Raw genomic sequence first — 21,609 nt, 5'->3', positions numbered from 1 at the left:
CAAAACACCGTCCTTCCATTTTTGTCGAGTTTGTAGTGTATGGAGATAGTCTGCGGACCACCTCTTCCAAAAATGATCTCTCATGTACTGCACATGCTGCCATCTTGACAGTCTGCCGATCTTTTCCTGGTCATATGAAGGTTCCGGAATTGCTTGACCAGTGCGCCCAATCAAGAAATGCGATGGTGTTAAAGCCTGGAAATCATTTGGGTCGTCCGATGAGGGGCACATTGGACGTGAATTCATTATCGCCTCCGCTTCCGTCAAGAACGTCGTCATCTCTTCGTACGTCAATCTCGTTTCTCCAACAACACGCTTAAGCAAATGTTTCATTGCCTTGACTCCGGCTTCCCAAATACCGCCGAAGTGCGGGCTTCGTGGCGGTATAAAATGCCAGGTGATGCCTTTTGCTGTACAGAACTCTGCTAGCTTGTCCTTGTGCAATTGGCTTTGGAAAAGTTGTCGTAATTCCGCTAGCACGTTAGCAGAATAGCAGCACCGGTGAATGTAGTGGCATTATCCGAAAAAACATCAGATGGAATGCCACGTCGACTCGAAAACCTCTGTAACGCTGCCAAGAACGTCTCTGATCGCAGATCTGTGCACAGCTCTAAATGTACTGCTTTAACGGCCATGCACACGAACACCGCAACGTACGCTTTTACGAACTTCGGTTTCTTGCCACTCTCCCTGAGTATGAACGGTCCAGCAAAATCTACGCCAGTCGAAGCAAATACTGGTGCAGGTGTGACGCGGTAACTTGGCAGCTGGCCCATGAATTGGTTCAACTGCTGTGGCTTGTGTTTGTAACATCTAAAACATCGACTAGTAATCCGCTTGACCGTTGTCTTCACCTTGATCGGCCAATACTGCTGACGAACGATTGAGATCAACGCGTTCTGCCCGATGTGGAGGTTTTTCTCATGTAAGTGACGGACCAGTAGTTCAACCACCGGATGCCTTTCCGGAAGCAGTAGTTGGTGCTTGCCTTCGTATGGAATGTTTGAGTACTTCAGTCGTCCGCCAACTCTGATGAAACCTTCGTTGTCCACAAAGGGTGCCAGACTCGACAAATTGTTTCGCTTCTTGTCTCCTGACTGCAAGTACTTATACTCCTCCTTGAATTCCTCCTGTTGTACAATTTTGAAGATAGTTTTAGTGGCTCTGGACAACTCGTCAACAGTGATCGGATTGCTGACAGGATTTCTCTTCTTCGTACGGGCTATTTCAACAAATCGCCACACGTATGCCCAAGCATGTTGCAATCGACTAAAGTTGCTGACTCGACACCAGTTGTTACACGATTTCTCCACGATCGTAGCAAGGACGCTTTTCGAACTCCGTAGTTCCGGTAGTTCATTATCTGCTAGCAAAGGCACGCCTTCATCTTCCACTTCATGATGCTGTCTCTGCTCTGGTGCGGCTCTCCACCAAAGTTCTTCCTCAATCAGCTGCTCCGGATGCAGGCCTCGTGACAACACATCAGCGGGATTGTTCTCGGACCTGATGTATTCCCATTTGTAGTTCTGCGTTAGTTCGACGATAGTAGCGACTCGATTGCACACAAACTCGTTCAAAACCGCCGGAGACTTTTTCAACCAGCTAAGACAAATCATCGAATCGGAGTACAGTGTAACGCTGTCAAACTTTACTTTCAAGGATACAATCGCCTTCTGAGCCAGCTGCGCCAGTACCAGTGCCCCACATAATTCGAGTCTGGGTATAGTCATCGGTTTAAGAGGGGCAACTCGGGATTTACTGCACACTAACTGAATGTTGATTGTGCCGTCGCTGACCTCAGTCCGAACGTACAGAACCGCACCATATGCGCGTTTCGATGCATCACAGTAACCAAGTAGCTCGACCTTCGTGGCATCACCGGGGATGACGCATCTCTTTTTCCTGATCTGTCGCACTGCAACTAATTGTTTACGAAACGCTAGCCACATCTGCATTTGTTCATCGGGTAACTCATCGTTCCAGCCAAGCTTTAAACGCCATAGCTCCTGCATCAACAGCTTCGCAGTTGTCACCACCGGTCCCAGAAACTCCAGAGGATCAAAAAGCTTACTGATCTCCGAGAGCACTATCCTTTTCGTGGGCTTACCTCCGTTGAGCAATGGGAGCGGTACGTTGAACACGAAGTAGTCATGGCCAGGATTCCATATCAATCCTAAAGTCTTGATGGTGTCGTTGATCTCGGACATCTCGAAATCTACCTGCTTCTCCTGTAACTCCAGTGGAATCAATTGTAGAACTTCTAGGCTATTGGAGCAAAATTTGTGCACGCCGAATCCACCTCGTTTCAGCATAGCCGTTAACTGTTTGTAGATTTCCTTGACTTCTGCTGCTGATCTGCCACCCGTAAGGAAATCATCTATATAGCTATCCTCCTTGACAACTTGTGCTGCCACTGGAAAGTTGTACGCTTCGTCCGTAGCTAGTTGTGTCAATGCCTTCGTTGCCAGGTAGGGAGCACTAGAACAGCCATATGTGACTGTTGTCAATTCGAAGGTAGACATTTCGTTCACTTCGTTCAGCCATAAAATTCTCTGGTACTTTCGATCATCAGGGTGTATTTGTACCTGACGGTATATTTTAGGTAAGTCCGCTGTTAGTACTACCTGATGCGTACAGAAGCGTAGCATGATAGTAATCAAATCGCTCTGTACTGTAGGACCCACCTGCTGAGTGTCGTTCAGTGATACGCCAGTCGATGACGCCGCCGAGGCGTCGAATACCACTCGTACTTTTGTAGTAGAGCTGGCTTCCTTATAAACTGCGTGATGCGGCAGAAAGTAACCTTGATCGAAATCGTGGGAGACCTCCTGCATGTGGCCCAAAGCCACGTATTCCTTCATGAACTGCTTGTAGGCTTCTTGTTTGGAGGGGTATTTGGCGAGACTAATCATCAGTCTCCCAAAACGACGCTTCGCATTCTCGTATGAGTTGCCTAGTTGACTCTTTCGATCATTGAACGGTAGTCTGACTACATACCGTCCCTCGCTATTACGGCTGTGGGTCCTTTCAAAGTGTTGCTCTACTGCACGCTCTGCTGCAGTCATCTTGCTAGTATAATACCCTACCTCCAATTCCCAGAACTTGGAGAGGGTACGGTTGACGTCTTCGTGGGTGGTGTTCAGTTGACAAACTCGTTTCTTGATGTCTGGTTGCTGGGTTTTCGCAGGTCCACTTACGACCCACCCGAATACTGTTTCAGCCAGTATCGGGAAGTCGGTCCCAATCTTGAGACGTCCTTTCTTCAGAACGTCGTAGTACAGCTCAGCTCCGATAATAACATCAACATCGTCCGGGACATTGAATGTAGGGTCTGCCAGCTCTATGCCGACAGGGAGTATGGCCAGTTCTGGGTTTCTACCTTACCTGTTGGTAACTTGGTGATAGACGGCGTTACGATGAAGTCAAGAATAGCAGAAAACTCGCCATCCCGAAAGGACACTTTCGTCTGGACAACCGTGTTAACTGTTGTCTTCATACCATTGAGCCCGCAAATAGCAATCGGCGGACTCATCAACGAGAACTGAATTTTCAGCTTCTTAGCCAACCTCTCCGTGATGATGTTGGACTCGGAGCAAAAAAAATTAGTGTGATAACAAGTTTTCAACAGTGCCTGGCGAGGCGAAATCATAAATTGTGCGAATGGCTTTGCCTTTTGTTCTGATAAAATCATCATTCGGGCTTCGTGGCCGTGTGTTTAGCGCAGTTAATCATCTAGACACATGCGCTATGGAGTGTGGGTTCAGTCGGCAACTTGGCCGTACCTAGAGAGGAGGTTGAGGGCGAGGTTGAGGGTTCGAGTCCCTCCAAGACACGTTGATTCTTTTTCGCAAATTTCATATCAATTTGTTCATTTCGAAACATGTGCTCTGCCTATATGCACAGCTAAAATATTTAACAAAAAAAATGTATGTTTTCTTTAAATGTAGGCAAATATGTAGGTTAGAAATCGGAAGAATGTTGAGTTAAACTTGAAAAATAGCATTTTTTCGATTTTTTTGTTTTAAATTTTAATAATATACATTTTCTATCTTTTTTAAGTGATTTTGTTTATTGTAGAGTTCACTAAATTTTAAAAATAGACGTCAATAAATATTATGTTCTTTGAGATAGTTTATCTCAATAAAATTCAAAAATCGATTGAGCGAATGGAAAAAAATGACGGGAAATGTCAATCTAAAACCGAAAACTTCCGAAAAGTTTCCCCACCCATGGAAACAAATCCTATCCTTAATGTGCGCATGTAAGAAAAAGATGATTAAACATCAGCAAGCCTTATAGAGGAAAAAAAACCTTTATTCCTATAAAACATTATAATAATTTCAATAAATATAATAATTACGCGGAACCCAGCCATGTTCAAATTTTCGAATCAAAATGTTTGAAAGCCATTCGACCAACGATGCCTCAATCCTTCTTCACAGTGAATTCGAATGTAATGCGAACTGTCATATCGTTGAATTGCTTCCCAAAAAGTAAACAAGCACTGAAGGAGTGTTGTGAAAAACATTTCCAATTTTGTATAAATTGAGTGATAAAAAACTGTTTATTACACTAACGCAAGGGAGACTATCATAATTCGGGTTCATAATGGAAGAACCCCGTAATTTAACGGAGTACAAGTGCTACAAAACCGACGAAGAAGGTCGAAAAACTTTCTCGTCTATGGAACAGGTAATGTGCGTTCAACTCGTGTGAATCATTGCGTGAGCGTGATTTGACTTATTTTAAAAATAGAATAAATTGCGGTGAAAATATGTATCCTGGTCCACTATTCTACATCTTGTATCGATTATTGTTCTTGTAGATCAAAACGGAAAAATCTATCGAACGTTTCTACGATCGTTACGAACAGCTGGCCGCACTCGATTCGTCTCTGCCGAAACTAACGCGAACCGAGCATGCCCGCTATCTAGAGATCTCCCTCGAACGATTGTCCTGCGGATATGAATGCTTGGACAGCAGTCGTCCCTGGCTTGTATACTGGATTATGAATGCAGCCAGTGTGCTGGGGGTAAAGTTTAATGATAGTTTGCTCAACCGAGTGGTGGATTTCTTGATCAAGTAAGGAGGCTGTTAATCATTCACTAAAAGTCCCTAAAAGAGATTTACATATTCTAAATTTGGATACATTTTCAGATGCCGTAGTCAAGATGGTGGATTTGCCGGAGGGCCGGGACAAGATCCGCATCTGGCACCGACTTACGCTGCAGTTAACGCCCTTTGCATTATTGGAACCGAAAAGGCGCTTAATGCGATTAACCGAAGAACTCTCAAAAAATTCCTCTGGGCCGTGAGGGAGTCCAACGGAGCATTTAGGATGCATGTTGGGGGCGAGCTGGATGTCCGCGGGGCATACTGTGCTATCTCATCGGCAAAGTTAGCTGCGTTCTCCGCGGAGGACGAGGCAAAGCTGTTTGAAGGCACTGCTAGTTGGATTGCCGAATGTCAAACTTATGAAGGTGGATTCGGGGGTGCTCCGGACTTGGAAGCCCACGGAGGGTACTCGTTTTGTGCGGCAGCTGCCTTGGCCATTCTGGGAGGGGAGGATAAATGCGACTTGAACGCACTGCTTCGCTGGGCTGTGAATCGCCAGATGGCTTACGAGGGTGGATTTCAGGGACGTACAAACAAATTGGTCGATGGGTGTTACTCGTTTTGGCAGGGAGCGCTGATCCCGGTTATTCAAAGTTTGATTGCGCGGAAGGAGAACTACAGGGAGATCATGAATACAACATTGTTCAATCGTACTGCTTTGCAAGAGTACGTTTTTATTTGCTGTCAGAAGCCAACGGGAGGATTGATTGACAAACCCGGGAAGTGAGTATAAAAACGCGTTATTAATGCTCAATAGTTTGAGTACCAGAAATGGCTATGTGATTGTGCTGAGCTACTGTTATACCGTTTCTATGATATAACATTCTTTTGAATTTATAATCATTTTGCGTATATCGGCTTTTGATTATTTTATTTTTTTCAGACCAGCTGATCTCTACCACACATGCTACACCCTAAGTGGTGTCGCAGTTGCTCAGCACTGTGAAACAAATAAACCCCCGCTGGTTCTAGGCCATCCGGATAACGAACTGCTGCCGACCCACCCGGTTCACAACATCCCCCCGAAGTCCGTCATTGATGCCTACAAGTACTTTTTGAAGAACGAAATGATCGAAGCGGAGCATACCAACGGTCAGTGCAATGGCGACGCTAGAGATGCTGCATCGGCAGCTCAGGTAGCCGGTGCCGATGTCGATGTGGTGGATGTAGAAATGAGAGAATCATCGGTGGAGTCGGTACGATCTGGTCAGTCGGAAACGACAACGGATTCGATGTCCGGCGTCACGAGTAGCACCAGCCAAAGGAGCTCCGAGGAGCGTTCGGAGTCCATCGATTGAAACAACATCGGTGGGGATGAAGAAAGTATCAAACTTTTTTTTTAACTTTTGCTAGGAGCAACAATACAAAATGAATTATGTAAACCAATAGGCCTGACAATGGAAACAAGTTAGCTTTAAACAGTTGTTCAATCCCTTCTTTATTATCTATACCTATGCTCCGATTTAATACATAAATTATATTTCTATACACTGGCACTGATGCTGATTTCTTTGACACGATTGAACATGAGATGCTATGTGTAAAACAATCCGAACTCCTTATATGTAATTTTTTTAGAATAACTCTTTGATCTGTTATAAAATGGTAGAGTAGGAGAACATGTAGGGTGTACAAGATTCTGATGGGCCAATAGAGGTAATAAACTATTGAGGAAGATTGTCGCTGTCGTTACTGGCGAAAATCTTTTGCTGGCGAGGATAGGGCACTAAATGTCAATGAAGGAAAAATCAGTACATTTTGACAGATGTACCCAACATGTTTGTGAACGATAACAAAGGGAACCGCAGCGACAATCGTCCTCTATAGTTTATTAAGGTACAGTGGGGCAAGTGGGTAAAGGAAATCGTATATTTCATGTTCATCAAGTCATAAAAGTTGAATATAATATTGAAAATGATCATATTCATGACATAACGAATCATCTATCCAATCTGTATATGCCTTGGAACAAGATCTTTGAAAAATACTTTTAGGATACAAAATATTTGGAAAACAAAAAAATCGGTTTCAATTTTTCACTTGCCCCACATGTGGGGTAAGTGAAAAAAATATTTTAAAAGAGGATTTTTCAATATAAGAACACATTTTCTGTTCATATATTTCATGCAAATGATAATTATACTGAATAGAACATAACTGTGATCTGTTGTGATGCTTTTTGACACTTCATGAAAGTCAAAGGGCACTAGAGTGCCTCCATTAAATGATTTTTATGTTTTTATGTTTTCTTTACTTGAATTTTTTGAGATCTAATATCTCATCTCCATTTGTGTCTAACACTACTTTCTATTTCAGGTTTATAGTAAGATAATGAACCTTGGCGATAATGCAGAGAAATTATCTTTGAAATATTCATCAAACCTGGAATCATATTGTGTTTCATTAACAATCCACTTATGATTTCAGTAGAAGAGTCTACATTAACAAATAAATAAATTTTATAAATTTCAACTAAATAAATCATAATTGTTGATATATTTGCAATAATAGTGATTCTTGTATTTAAGCTATATAAATAACATTTTTCACGAATTATTTATCGAACATGGATTATTTAAAACACTGACACGCTTGGCACTTTGAATTCCTGATTTAGTATTACCACGTATCACTGTAATAACCAAAAGCCTTAGAATGAGTTCGAATTGGTATCATTTGTTTATATACGCTTAATAGAAATAATTTGTGTTTGGAAAAATAGAGAAATGCATTCAGTGTCGGCAAATTTTCACTTGCCCCACCCATGGTAGAAAACAGGCAAAGCAATAAAATATTTTTTTCAAAATTTTTGATGTTCCTATCAATATTTTTGTGGCTGGAATTCAAAACTACAAAGAAAACCAACTTATCAATGCACTAATTGAATGTGTTATGGAAACCAACATAAAAAAATATTTGTATTTATTGACACGCAAAACAACTTGTGCAAAAGATAAACTTGAAATGTTAATAAACTTCTACTCTCGCATGTTGAAATGGTTCATTATTTCATGTTTCACTTATTCAACGCATTGATTTGAATGGCCTTGTATGATTGTGAAGTGAAATTGAATAATTCTGTGCTTCATCAGTGAAATACTTGCGTTTTTTTCACTTACCCCATTTACCCACTTACCCCACTGTACCTTACCTCTATTGATGGGCCCCCATCACGGAAGGTGCACCGCAGGGATCAATCTTGGGTCCACTGCTGTAGAATGGGATGTAGGATGATGTCCTTAGGTTAAAGCTCCCGCCAGGAGTCAGCTAGTGGGTTTCGCTGAAGCCGTCACATGGACTGTGTATGGAGAGTCAAGGAGGTCGAACTGCCTGAAGCAGTCGTCGATGAGTGATTGCGCAGCTTGAAGGGGCAGCTGGCGTATGATTAAACGGAAATACTCGTCAACAATCAGAAATTGGTACATAGCAGGCGTCAATTACGTCGACTGCAAGCGCGTTTTGCCGGCGATAGCAAAACTATCGAGGATGCTCATGCATATGCTCTGTCGGTTTCAATACTGCTCCCGAAAACTGAAAAGTACGCAGAGACTGATGTGCCTTAGCCTCATCAGCGCATCTGCACCGTATCGCGAGGCAGCATGTGCACTCACGGGCATGGCGCTCATAAAACTGGTGGTCAAGGAAGACGAAGAGTGCCATGCTCTCAAGGGATCCGCCAGTACTCAAAATAATATCAAGACAATAGTAGTCATATGGCAACAGGTTAAAGCGATAGCCGGGCATCGCTCAGGATGGAGATCTTTCAAGTCGGCCCTTTGCACCACCGGAGGTGTACAGGATCCATAAGTAAGTAAGTAAAGTAGTCATATGGGAGAGGGAGTAGGATAATTCGTCTTAGGACAGGAGGACCCACCGCCTAGTTCCGCTCCCAAGTATCTTGACCTGGATCAACAGACTCTATGGAGAGCCAAACTTTGCCTTGACCCAGTTCTTAACAGGCCACGTATGCTTCAGGTGGTGTTTGTGCAGGTTCGAACTTCTCCCGATTCTCCGAGATTTCCAGACGTGACAAAAACGGCTGAGCACATTCTGTTCAAATGTCCCCGTTTCGCCTTGTCACAAGACACCGAAGAGGGAAACACTCCTAAAGAAGATCCAGAGCTTGAGACTAGGGCAAAGATAAGCCACCCCACCACTGAATAAGGGGGCAGCAGGGACTATGTCCAAGGGCCTTACGAACCCTCCCCACGGCCTCTGCGAGTCAGGGGGCCTGTCTAGGACGTGGTGGGGTTTGGCAGTGGGCTCTGTTAAACCCCTACGAAAAGCTACATGTGTCCGCAAGCAGGCCCTACCAAAGCGACCTTGCGCCGCTCAAAGCGCACAACAGCCCAGGGAGTGCCAATTGGCATGGGGAGTGTCCCTACTTCGGTAGGGTAGCGCGTGAGCTGCTTCGGCAGGGAGTGAGTGATCTGTTTGTGCTGAGGCAGGAGTGTCATAGCGCGTCCCCGCTATTGTCACATCGAAGCGCAGCAGAAGTCTGAGTATGGACTGCACATGCTGAGGTAGGAGTGTCGTAGCGTAGTATCGTTGATTGGTCCCTACATACCGCTATCGACACCTCGAGGCATGGCAGTGGAGTGTTAGAGTGAGTACCCGAATAAGAGTCACATGGAGCGAATGGTCTTTGGAGAAGCTGCTTCGGCGGCAGGGTAGCAGTGGGTTGTACACACACACCTACACTGCCGTGAATCGCATATCTGTCCCATCTTTGCTGGGTTTCCTATTCATATGGGACAAATATGCGATTCACGGCAGTACAGTTGTGCACATGTGGTGCATGGGGAGTGTCCCTGCTTCGGCAGGGTAGCGTGTGGTCTGCTTCGGCAGTGGTGTGATTGATCTGCTCGTGCTGAGGCAGGAGTGTCGTAGCGTAATATCTGTAGGCCCAGGCTGTTACCGCTATTGACACCTCGAGGCATGGCAGCGGAGCGTCTGGGAGAGCATCCAAGTAAGACTCAAATGGTGTGAATGCCTGTGAGGGTGGGCACACAAGTTATAGACCCGCACGGCATGACAGAGGTGCAACAGAGTATGTAGGGTGTGTTTGAGGGTGCGATAGAGCGAGCACCCAAGTCAGTCTCGCATGGGACGGGTGCCTGTGTGAGCGATAATGAGCGAGTACGTTTAGTACTGCCATCCCCCAGAAGTAGTACTGGGAGGTAGTTCCTGGGGGAAACGATGGTGGAGCCCAAGGGAGTTTAGTCGGTATTACCGGTATGGTCGAGTCCGACACTCCAGTACACTTCCGTGTGGTAGTTTGGCAACTACAATGCACGTGTACTGGGTTAGTGTGTAAATGCATTCTCCCTTGTAAAAAAAAAAACACTGAATAAAGAAGCGGAAAGATGCTTAAAATGTTAGGACTTTATAAACCGGGCGGAAGCTTCTAATGGTCCGGAGAGTTTAAACATGTTTAGGAAATGTGGGAAGACAGGTCATCTTGTGAAAGACTGAAGTGCATACTTTGCTTCCCTGAGAGCGATGTGACCGAATTCTCCGTCGAATCCCCAGTAACATTTTAGTTTTATGCTGGTTTTATAACACTCTTGAAGAGTAAATTATGGTCTTCAAGAGCGTTATAAAACTTAAAATGTTATTTAGGATGCAACTTGTTGCGAGTAAATCGAGTAATGCTAAGTTCCAAAAAGTATCTTCAAAATTTGTACACAAACACACACACATACAGACAACACCTCAGTTAGTCGAGCTGAGTCGATCGGTTTATAACAATGTGGGTCACCGGGCCTTCTATCAAAAGTTCTTTTTTGGAGCAATCCTATAGGCCTTTAGGTACAACTTTGTTATACGAAAATGATGAAACATACACCTGAGATTTTTGGTCACAAAGCACACAGGCTAAACTTCCCACTTCCTACCTTCCCATTTATATTAATAATATAAATGTAGCGAAAAAATAGATTTCAACAATTCGGGCATGCTATTTCACCGTTGTGCTCGGAATGTTCCATGGCCGACCGACTAGATATTGCCAATGCCGAACTAAAGAAAGACATCGCTTAGCACGGAAAACAAATTGCACAGTAACAGTTGTCCAACGGAATTTCATCCTTAACACCCACGAATTTGTCACAAAGATACATCATTCGCCCACCATCTCTAAGATACGCCGCGAGGAAGGATCGGTCTGTGGTACGAAATCTCCGGATGACAGTGTTTTGGCCAATGTTGTCACCGCTCCTGAGTCCAAAGAACTATTTTAGCTGTACTATCTCGAATCCATCCGAGTCTGAAACTAGAGTCAATTGACAAAAATGGTCGTGCAATGCGAGGAACCAGTGAAGATCGTGCCGCTAGTAAAGAAATGGACTGAAGCAGGATGAATTTCATCTCATACATAATCGGGATGGATTCCAAACTACAGCTCTGAGACAGGATACACGGCCGAACGGCATTCTGTTCCGCGAATTTATTTTTAGGATGTTACTATTGAACACACATACCATTGTAATATCTCCTGCATCAGGTCTCTCTACATTTTTGACTCCAACTTCCGGACTAGATCAAATTTGTTAAATCACATGCTGCACAGTACTGCCAATGTGGCTTTGGAGGGTGCAATATCTCATATCAAGGTCTTCAATTCGCCTATTAATGAGTATTCACATCGCCGCTCATATCAGCCGCTGGGACGCACCCCTGCCTCATGCATTATGAAGGTCTATAAACTCCCTATTACAGTCGAGTCTCTGTGTCTGGTCTGTCGGGTGTCAAAGAAGTCTTCCGCAAACCATGCAAGTACCATGCCTTATCGAGCAATCCTCGGCCTGAAAGCCTTTTGAGTTTCTGTTTTGCTCGACGACGAGTCAACGCTAATCTAAATAGCATTTCTATTGCATCTCCAATTCAATCATCCGACTCTACTCAGAATCGTTTCGTCTTCCGCTCATCGTCTGGACCTTCTTCGCCAAAAATCAGCATAGATTCCCGAGCACGACGACGACCTCGATAACAGAAGTTTTGCCCGCCGTTCGTGAAGAAAGTTCCCGAAACTGGGCCTCGTGGCCGTGCGGTTAGTGACGTCAAGTAAACTTTTTCGTAAAAGCGAAAAGTTCTCTACTGGTCCACTGGATGATGTGTAAATGTCCTGTCCGTTGTCTCATGCTATATGTATTTTGAAACCCTCGTACATCTTGTTCTATCACCTTATGAGCACATCATCCAACCCGGGGCCCAGACTTGCCACCAGTCATGTGGAAGCGTCTAGTTCACTAATCACAGTCGAGCCCATCTAGCCAGTGACCCACAGTCGTCCCGGTCATGTGTTTGAGCTGGATGAGAAGGTCCTCCGCACACCATCGGCAAGCAAGTACAGTACAGCAACTATCTCAGTCATCTTTCAACCGATTTTGAGGATTTTGGCATCATTCGATTGACGAACTCTCTAAGATTTTGCATAACTATTAAAAAATGGGTATAAAACGCTAATCTATTGTAAAATTGAATTTCGCCAGGCACTGTCAAAATTTGGTAAACCAATCAGTCCCGTATGTGCATCGCAAGCACAGACATCAAAATCGTGCAACTTACGGGCTGGGCTCTAATCCCCACATCAATTAAGATTTCACGGACAGCAAACGCGAGGGCCGCACAGTACTGTCGCTGCGATGATGCCGGTAGCAGCAGGCCCAGCAGAAAGCGGATCATCGAGAGGACGCCGTCAACAGCAGCAGCACTCAACTAACATTTCAACGCAATGTTCGGACCATTGTTTTGATTGCTGTGAGAGGCGCATTGTGAAAATAACCTCATGGCCAACATTTTTTGAGAGGAAAGGGTTGATTGCGAAAATTGCGTCGGTTGCGTTCCTGACAAATCAGCGTTCTGAAAATGTTTTCTAGATGGTGGTATCTTAGCGGAAATCCCTTCCTTCGGTGAGCGCGGCTGGGTCCCTGAAATAAGGACCGTTTTAGGTGGAACTACACCCTCATTCTCGTTCTCTGGGAGCTGGTGTACGGGAGGCCTCAGCCGCGATACGCTCGAATATGTCATTTATGAAGCTGTTCACGAAGCTTATCGCCTTCGACGAGACGCCAGTTTCCAGGTGGACCTGCTTCAACGCCTTGTAAATGTAATAGTTTTCTTTCCTCCGTGGCTTCCGCTTATTGCTTCCTCGGTTGCTTATCGTCCTTGACGATGTTTTTCTGAACCTGCCCGTTACAACCGCCATAGCAGCCATCGTCGCTGTAGTCTTTATCGCTGCCTTTCCGATGCCGGCTTTCGGTGCCAGGATGTTTGGTCGTTCGGTCGTTTTGGTCGGTTTGTTCCAGTCGTTCTGTTGATCGGTCGCGTGAACCGGACGATGCAATGGAGATCGAGGCTCCGCCCCTCCGGCGGCCAGTACTATTGGCGTCCGTTGGTTACGCTTTTCGCTCGTTCAATGCCAGTACTTGTGCGGCCCAGTTCTGCCGAACGAGCTATGCGTCACGGGGTGTGCTGTCTTATCGCGCGTGCTACTCCGTTCGTTGTGCCACGAGGGAAGAGGCAAAGTCGTGGCCTGCTGTTTACTAGTCGGTGTTGGCAACCAAACCGTTATACGATATAGACTAACGCAAAATGAACTCCCCCAAGAAATTATGACGTTTGAGCGGGTCGCATAATGAACGCAAAATGAACTTTTGTTCGAGAAGACGACCCGCTCAAATGTCAAAATCCATCAGGTGAGTGAAATTGATGAACTCCTGCACAGGTCTATTTGCATATCTGTCATCAATACACTCTAAAAGTCGATTGCCCAATTCCTAATATATCTCACCCTCACAGTACTCTCGAGCAAAACCAGGGTCAAGGCATTTTCTTCAAAGTGCAAATCATATTCGTTTGGCGTCAGTAGCAGAGCAAGTGCTCGTTGGATGGAGACGCTGTGAAAATCAATTTGCATGAATAGTGTCTATCATGTTTCAGCAGAAAATCATCGATTGGCTTCAAAGTCAATCATGTAAAGCAGTGATCCCCAAAGTGCGGCCCGCGGGCCGCATGCGGCCCTTGAAGCCTTTTCCTGCGGCCCGCGAAGGTTTTCAGAATATACACTACATGTGGCCCATTGACAAACATCAATAGCTTTCATTGTGTCCAGTTTTTCGTTGTACTCTGGCTGGGTATAAGTCAAGTTCACATCATTATGATGTTCAAGAAACATATAAACCAAGAATCTTTTTATCAGCATGATTAAATGAATTTCTCACTTCATACATGCTATGAAGACTAACGGCAACATACTTTGATGGTATTTTTGGCGCTGAATATACAACGTTTTTAGGTAAAAATAATGTTGTCATACATTGCACCCTAATATGAATTCTTACCTTCTTCAAAATAAGTTAAGTTGTGGCAAAATTCGATTAAAAATAGCTTGATTTATAATTCCTGAAAATGCGTCATGTTAACGTACTTCACACTAAGAAAAATGTTCAACGAAATCAAGATTTTGTCATGCTGCTATTAGTTGGGATGATAAAGAAAAGGTTTCCGGAAAATTCAATTACTTAGAAATAATGGAAACACGGTAAACAGTTCAGAGTTCAGATTTACTCAATTTTCTATTCAATACTGCTGGTAAGTGATTGTACTTCGACTGGGATAATTGTTCTCATTTTCTGAATTAGTTAGTTTGAGACATTCAAACGGGTTTACATTTGCAGAGTCCGACGTTCCGGCCCGTTACTGAGTCTTTTTCCTGATAAGCATTTTCCTTGAAAAACGATTAAATAAACGAGTCGACACGTCGGGTAATGCAGGTGTAATTCCGTTTGAATATCTCAGATCGAAAATGTAGAAGGTTGTATCAAATACACGACTGCAAATTGAACGTAGAATTACGTATAGTTCCATTGTGGATGCGAAATTCAATTTTTTTGTGCATGTTCATTGCGGATGGATATAGCCGAAATGTAGGCAATTTACTGTGATTGTGAAATTTGAACACTACGTGTCGAAATTGGATTTTCAATAGTTAAATGTATTTTATCAATTATTTACAATAGTAGTATGAAATCTTAAAGAGTTAATTGTTCGATTCATACCAAAATATCCAGAGTCCGTTGAAAAACGGCTGGGTTATTGGCTTTTACTTCCTGGCCTCTTTTCGTGACAGTTCCAAATTTGAAATTTTGGAATGACCCCCTATCCTACCGAAAGACGTAATTCTACGTCAAAAAGTCAGAAAATTAGTACTGCTGGTAAGTTCACATGGCTTCAGAAGCACGTTTCAAACATGCTGTCGTTATTTGCAACAACAATCATCGAGGATAAAAACAGTTCAAACTCTTAGAATCGGTCGACAGATTTTTGTTTGGTAAAGCAAAGGAGATTTTGTTGCAAAACTAAAATTTCACGCTAAGTCCTCTATCGTAGAAGTGTGTAATATGAACTTAAACTCAGCTACACTGTAGAATGTAATGCCCCTACAAGTATGTTTTTTAAACAGATTCTTTGATTACATTGTATTATTGTATCAAAATTCAATTCGGAATGATAATTATCATATTATTTATAAACAAAAATTACAAATAAACCGCGGCCCGCTTCAACAGTTCAAAATTGCTGTGTGGCCCTCGATAGTAAGCAGGCTGGGGACCACTGATGTAAAGTTTTCTTTTAAGATTCTGATTTTGATTTCTTTCTGTTCGTGATTGGAATGGCACAGTATTGAATATCAGAATCACCATTTTTCGCAAGAGAATGTTTAGCCGAGACAGATTTTCTTTAAAGTGCAAATCATAATTGCTTGGCGACGGCAGAAAGTTGCCCCCGGTAGCAGACTCACAAGCGCTCGTCGGAGGGAGACGCTGCAAACCTGGGTGGTGCGGATAGAATCGATTTGGTTGTCAAACTGAAGCCAAAATTTTCTATTGTGCCGGAGCCAAACATTGAAGATTGTGGTTATGTTCGTTTCTGATCTAATATTGAGAAGTATTGTTATTATTTTGGGAAAAAATAAAAATAAACTTTGTTTGAGTTTTGTATTCTTTGTAACAATTATTCTCACATTATATTTCGAGTGGAAATTTAGTGGGAATGCAACTAAAAAGCATTCGTTACGAAATTTCACGAGATTCAGCAGCTGATCGGAGCATGAATGTTTGTAAACAATCGTAAAGTCATGTAGAGTCTAGCGCATTTGTGCGCTCTCATGCAGCGTGGAAAGAGAAATTCGAAGAGCGGGAAATGTTTGACAGCCAAGTAACTGCAAAATAATTTTGTTTATGGGAGTGATTTCAAAATATCCCTCTGCTCGCTTGAGCGCAGAAAAGCGGCTCTATCCGCAGTACCCAGCTGCAAACATTGATTCTAATGGACGGGTCTATCGCGGATACAACCTTCTACTTTTTTCCCTCAGACGAGGTTTTTCCTACCAACGCTTTAACTGCGTCTGAGTGACTGCTTTGTCGTGTTTTTGCTCGGTGAGCAGATAGTTCGCACGGACCGATTTTGTTGCCCTGTGCGGTCTGAATGAAAACCAATCAGTGCCTGTTTTGTTGTGTTTCTGCTCACTAAGCAGATAGTTTGCGCGGGCAGGGCTTTGTGCAGAAAGCAAAACGATCAATCGGTCACCGAAATTTTGTTCTGCATTGTGCGGATGAGTAAATTAATCAGAAAGTTTAAATTTGTTTCTTGTCCAGTCGTGTTTCTACAGTAAGCAGAGCGATCGGCCGGTCATCGAAATTTAGTTCTGCTTTGTGCGGAAAGCAAAACGATCGACCGGTCACCGAAATTTTGTTCTGCATTGTGCGGGTGAGTAAATTGAGCATGAGCATGAGTATGAGAAGGATGACCATACAATTCGTAGTTGCTACTCCGTGATTGACCAGAACGATCGAAGTTGCACAAGGAACCAATAGATGGAGACTGGGATTAATTTCACATCATCAATGTGCACAATGCGAGGGTTCTGTTATTCAAAGAGTCAATAACGGCGCCGGCCACGTCTTTATGGTCATCGAGGAAGGGAAGGAATATTTGTGTGACATTCGTTCTTACTAGAGACCGAGAACACCTCTGCATCTCCACGTATGTCATAGGAGTTGGACGTTGTTGGTAAGGATGGGTAAGGATAAAAGTAACATAGGTCTGGATTCACATTGGTATGTGATATGATCTATGAAACTATGGACAATAAATTTACAGACACTACTACAGCATGGATAGATTTATTAAGATACAGTTTTAATTAGTATAGAAACGAACATTAGCTCATTTCTTGTTCTAGCATTGCTAGAACTTATGATAGATATCATAGTTTTATTACAGCTTACACTACGTAAGAAATATAAAGCGGAGAGGAAGAAACATTAAACAAATGAAATAATATATGAAACATGTAGAGTATTGGATTCATTACTAATAACATGTTCCCATATCAATCATACATATTTGTAAAATGAGCGATGTAGTCGCAATATGTGTCGTTTTATTATTGAAACGAAAAAAAAGAAAGATAATGGTTTCCATTTAGCCTTGCGAGCAAATGCGTGGGATAACCATTCCGTAGATTGCAAGTTCGATTGTCGATCCCGATCTAGCATGTTTTCGGGTGGAAAACATTCTCGAAACCCTGGAATAAATGTATCTTGTGTGGCAAGCACAATAAGTTGAAAAACATTCCAAGCTGTAGTTGAAATGTAGAGCCATTTAGAGAAAAACAAAACAGTTTGAGCTCCAACTCATTGTTTTTTATGGTGATTGATATGGGCACATGAGATTAATTCAAGGAGCAGTAAACCTATAAACGGTGAGAAAAATGAAACCGGAGAGAGATCAAGTAGAAATATTTTTATAAATATGTTACAGTATTCTGTATGTTCTATTATTATTAGCGGTTAAGATAGTTGTGTAATTGTTTGACATTGTTGAGTAAAAATTTGACAAAACTCATGCAGCGACATATAGCGATTTAGTATTTCTATTGTGTGTATTTGTTGAAAAATATTGACAGCAAATACAAAAACTGATACCTTGAAACATCGAATTATATCAAAATGTATCAATATCTACAACTATCTCCATTCCCAATGACGTGTGTGTTACAGATCTTGCTAATTGTTCCATAAGCACTTCACTGTTCAAAGCCACAGAGAAGATTTCTTTTGATTGACTGTACTACGAATCGACTAATTGAAAGGCTATGGAATTTATTGACGTGTTGTAAGATGAATACAGCAGAAAAGACTTTAGTTGTGGTAGAAGTAAAATCAAGTAAACAGAAAGAACACCTCTTTCGATACGAAAATAATTTCAAGATTTTTGGTGGAATGTAATTACTTGTCATAGTCTGCACTACTCCACCCAACTCCACCACCCCACTGCACCCCCGACAGACACGCACCCCGACCCCATCCGCAGGGCCGCCTCCAGCGTCTCGCACTCGACTCGACTTCGTACTTGAAGTCGAATCAAGCACGAGACATCGAAGACGGCCCCACTACCGAGGCCGAAACACGCATCCGCCAAACGCACAATAAAGTAGCGGAACCAAATGGAACAGCACAAGCTCCTCCTATGACCAAGCTCCTCCTATGACCTACCCTACCCACTACCTTCTAGAGCCTACAAAGGAAAAACAACATGAAACACGCTCACCAAATTAATCTTTCGCCTTGCAGTTCGAAGTCTGCAGGAACAACACTTTAAATATGCTAGTTCACCATTTGTATTTAAAAACTACACACGCGCTTCATGTTTCATACATTTCGCGATCGTAATTAATATCCACGAAATCCACTAAACACAATAGAAAAAACCCAGATTAATCCACCTAGCGGTGATGGTGCCTTTCTCGTTTGTTCAAAAGGTTTGGAAAATTTTCAAATAACACCAATATGTGGATTGGTCTTATTTTTCATATTTGTTTATATGCATAAAAAAAAAATCTCGCCAAACGCAATTTGTTGCAAACGAATCGGATGAGCATAAGAGCAAAAAATGGCATTTTATTTAGTAGTTTTAAAATTAGTATTTTCGCCATAACTTTTGACCCAATTGTACGATCCGGCCAAGTTTCTATAGGAAACAATGGGACAAGATTCTGCGTCGAATGCAATCTGTTGCAAAAGACCTGAGAAGCACACATATTGCACATCAATCACAGTAACTTATATATGACCGGATTCAGTCACAATATGGTTACTGCAACCAGATTTGTTGAAATTGTGTTGCTTGGGGAATAGATGAAGTCTAAATGCTAAGAAAGTGAGCTAGACTTTTTTGAACTCTTTTTCACAATAAATAGTAATTTGACCATAACATCTAAGCCCATAGTCCGATCGCTAGTTTTCAATAAGAAAATATGAGACATTCTGCGTCGAATGCAATTTAATGCGAGCAAATCGGTTGAGTGCCTGAAAAATGAATTTTTTGTATCGATTTTTTCATAAAAAAATGGTATAATTTTCGATCCCATAGTCCTATATGGCCAATTTTCAATAGGAAACAACGGGACAGGATTCTACGTCGAATGCAACTTGTTGTGAGCAAATCGATTGAGGATAAGTGCCCGAAAAATGAGTGACATTTTTTACGCGATTTTTTCGTATGAATTTGTATTTTGGCCATAACTTTCGATCCCATAGTTCGATCTGGCCAATTTCAAATAGGAAACAATGGGACAGGATTCTGCATCGAATGCAACTTGTTGCGAGCAAATCGGTTGAGAATAAGTTCCCGAAAAATAAGTGACATTTTTTACGCGATTTTTTCGTATGAATTTGTATTTTATTATAACTTCTGATCCCATAGTCCGATCTGACCAATTTCAAATAGGAAACAATGGGACAAGATTATGCGTCGAATGCAACTTGTTGCGAGCAAATCGATTGAGGATAAGTGCCCGAAAAATGAGTGACATTTCTTACGCGATTTTTTCGTATGAATTTGTATTTTGGCCATAACTTCTGATCCCATAGTCCGATCTGACCAATTTCAAATAGGAAACAATGGGACAAGATTATGCGTCGAATGCAACTTGTTGCGAGCAAATCGGTTGAGGATAAGTGCCCGAAAAATGAGTGACATTTCTTACGCGATTTTTTCGTATGAATTTATATTTTGGCCATAACTTTCGATCCCATAGTTCGATCTGGCCAATTTCAAATAGGAAACAATAGGACGGGATTCTGCGTCGAATGCAAATCGGTTGAGGCAAGTGCAAAGCAAAGCAAATCGGTTGAGGATAAGTGCCCGAAAAATGAGTGACATTTTTTGAGTAGTTTTGCGCACACACACACACACACACACACACACACACACACACACACACACACACACACACACACACACACACACACACACACACACACACACACACACACATCACCTCGATTCGTCGAACTGAGTCGATTGGTATATAACACTATGGGTCTCCGGGCCTTCTATAAAAAGTTTGTTTTTGGAGCGATCATATAGCCTTTACCGTATACTTACTATACGAGAAAGGCAAAAATCACCATCAATAGAACACAGAATCGGCTGGGTGACATAGCCCGATTCACCACCCGCCGAGTCTTGCAAAATGCCGAAAACGAGACAAACCGACGCGAAAACAAAATTACGTGCGTCCACCACCATGGCACACTCGGATCTCCATTGCGCGGGTGAGTAAATTAATCAGAAAGTTAAAATTTGTTTCTTGTCCAGTCGTGTTTCTCCAGTAAGCAGAGCGATCGGCCGGTCATCGAAATTTAGTTCTGCTTTGTGCGGAAAGCAAAACGATCGGCCGGTCACCGAAATTTTGTTCTACATTGTGCATGTGGGTAAATTTATCAGAAAGTTAAAATTTAGTCCGCATCCAGTATTGTAGTTCTGTTTATTCAGGAGGCAATTCTAAAAAAATCTATTTATTCAGGAGGCAATTTCCTCAGTGGAACAATCTTGGTAGGCAAGCGTTTCCTGAAAATCAAGACATGTCATGTCAATTACGTCATATATCGTCAATAGGATGAAGCGGAGGGACATATATTTTATTTTTCAGATTTGACTTCTTCGCCATTCAGTTCAATCAAAGTTAATTGCCTATATTCCGGGGATTAAACCACCCGACTTGGACATTAATTTACAATGTTGAAAAAACTCATATATGAATATGTACATTATGTTGAAGATTTTGATTTGAAAAATGTATTAGAGGTCGTTGGAGCCCAAGTAACCAAAAGCTCCTTTAAGAGTACGTTATTCGCTTAATCAGCTTCACTGAGCTGCCTTAGCGAAAACCGTACTCTTAAAGGAACTTTTGGTTACTTGGGAGGTAACCACTTTCCCTTCGAAGGGACTCGAACCCACGACCCTCGGTATGCTAGACTGGTGCTTTAGCCAACTAAGCTACGAAGGATATCCGTCGGCCTTCGCAACCTAGCGGCTACTGAATGAGCTCGAGATTCCTAAATAGGACGCATAGTCAAATTACTCGCCATCCATTTTTCAAGCCATTAATTATTCTTTTTGATTTTTTTCAAAATAGGTTAT

The 21,609-nt window shown here is 42.6% G+C and overlaps 2 protein-coding genes across 2 annotated transcripts; one reads left to right on the top strand and one right to left on the bottom strand.

The window, feature by feature from the left end:
* Positions 1-473: 473 nt before the first annotated feature.
* On the bottom strand, positions 474-3,691 carry LOC134206011 (uncharacterized). Its single transcript, XM_062681700.1, has 2 exons — positions 3,385-3,691; positions 474-3,340 (listed from the first exon to the last, which is right to left on the bottom strand). Exons 1-2 carry the CDS (start codon positions 3,689-3,691, stop codon positions 474-476), a joined length of 3,174 nt encoding a protein of 1,057 aa, XP_062537684.1.
* Positions 3,692-4,470: 779 nt separating this feature from the next.
* On the top strand, positions 4,471-6,630 carry LOC134208171 (protein farnesyltransferase subunit beta). Its single transcript, XM_062684233.1, has 4 exons — positions 4,471-4,692; positions 4,826-5,082; positions 5,158-5,838; positions 5,999-6,630. The coding sequence occupies exons 1-4, from the start codon at positions 4,609-4,611 to the stop codon at positions 6,411-6,413; spliced, it is 1,437 nt and encodes a 478-aa protein (XP_062540217.1). The 5' UTR covers positions 4,471-4,608; the 3' UTR covers positions 6,414-6,630.
* Positions 6,631-21,609: the final 14,979 nt, after the last annotated feature.

This window comes from Armigeres subalbatus, chromosome 1 (assembly GCF_024139115.2).
Source record: "Armigeres subalbatus isolate Guangzhou_Male chromosome 1, GZ_Asu_2, whole genome shotgun sequence".
In the NCBI taxonomy this organism is placed as follows: Eukaryota; Metazoa; Arthropoda; class Insecta; order Diptera; family Culicidae; genus Armigeres; species Armigeres subalbatus.
The sequence above is the reverse complement of the archived record's forward strand: the minus strand, read 5'-3'. Positions and strand labels throughout refer to the sequence as shown.

Bases quoted from the DNA above. Each gene is read 5' to 3' on its own strand.
- LOC134206011 (XM_062681700.1), bottom strand. From the start codon at position 3,691: ATGATTTTATCAGAACAAAAGGCAAAGCCATTCGCACAATTTATGATT. The intron at 3,341-3,384 runs GTAAGGTAGAAA...CTGTCGGCATAG, and splicing joins TATCACCAAGTTACCAACAG to AGCTGGCAGACCCTACATTC.
- LOC134208171 (XM_062684233.1), top strand. From the start codon at position 4,609: ATGGAAGAACCCCGTAATTTAACGGAGTACAAGTGCTACAAAACCGAC. The intron at 4,693-4,825 runs GTAATGTGCGTT...TTGTTCTTGTAG, and splicing joins CTTTCTCGTCTATGGAACAG to ATCAAAACGGAAAAATCTAT. The intron at 5,083-5,157 runs GTAAGGAGGCTG...ATACATTTTCAG, and splicing joins GTGGTGGATTTCTTGATCAA to ATGCCGTAGTCAAGATGGTG.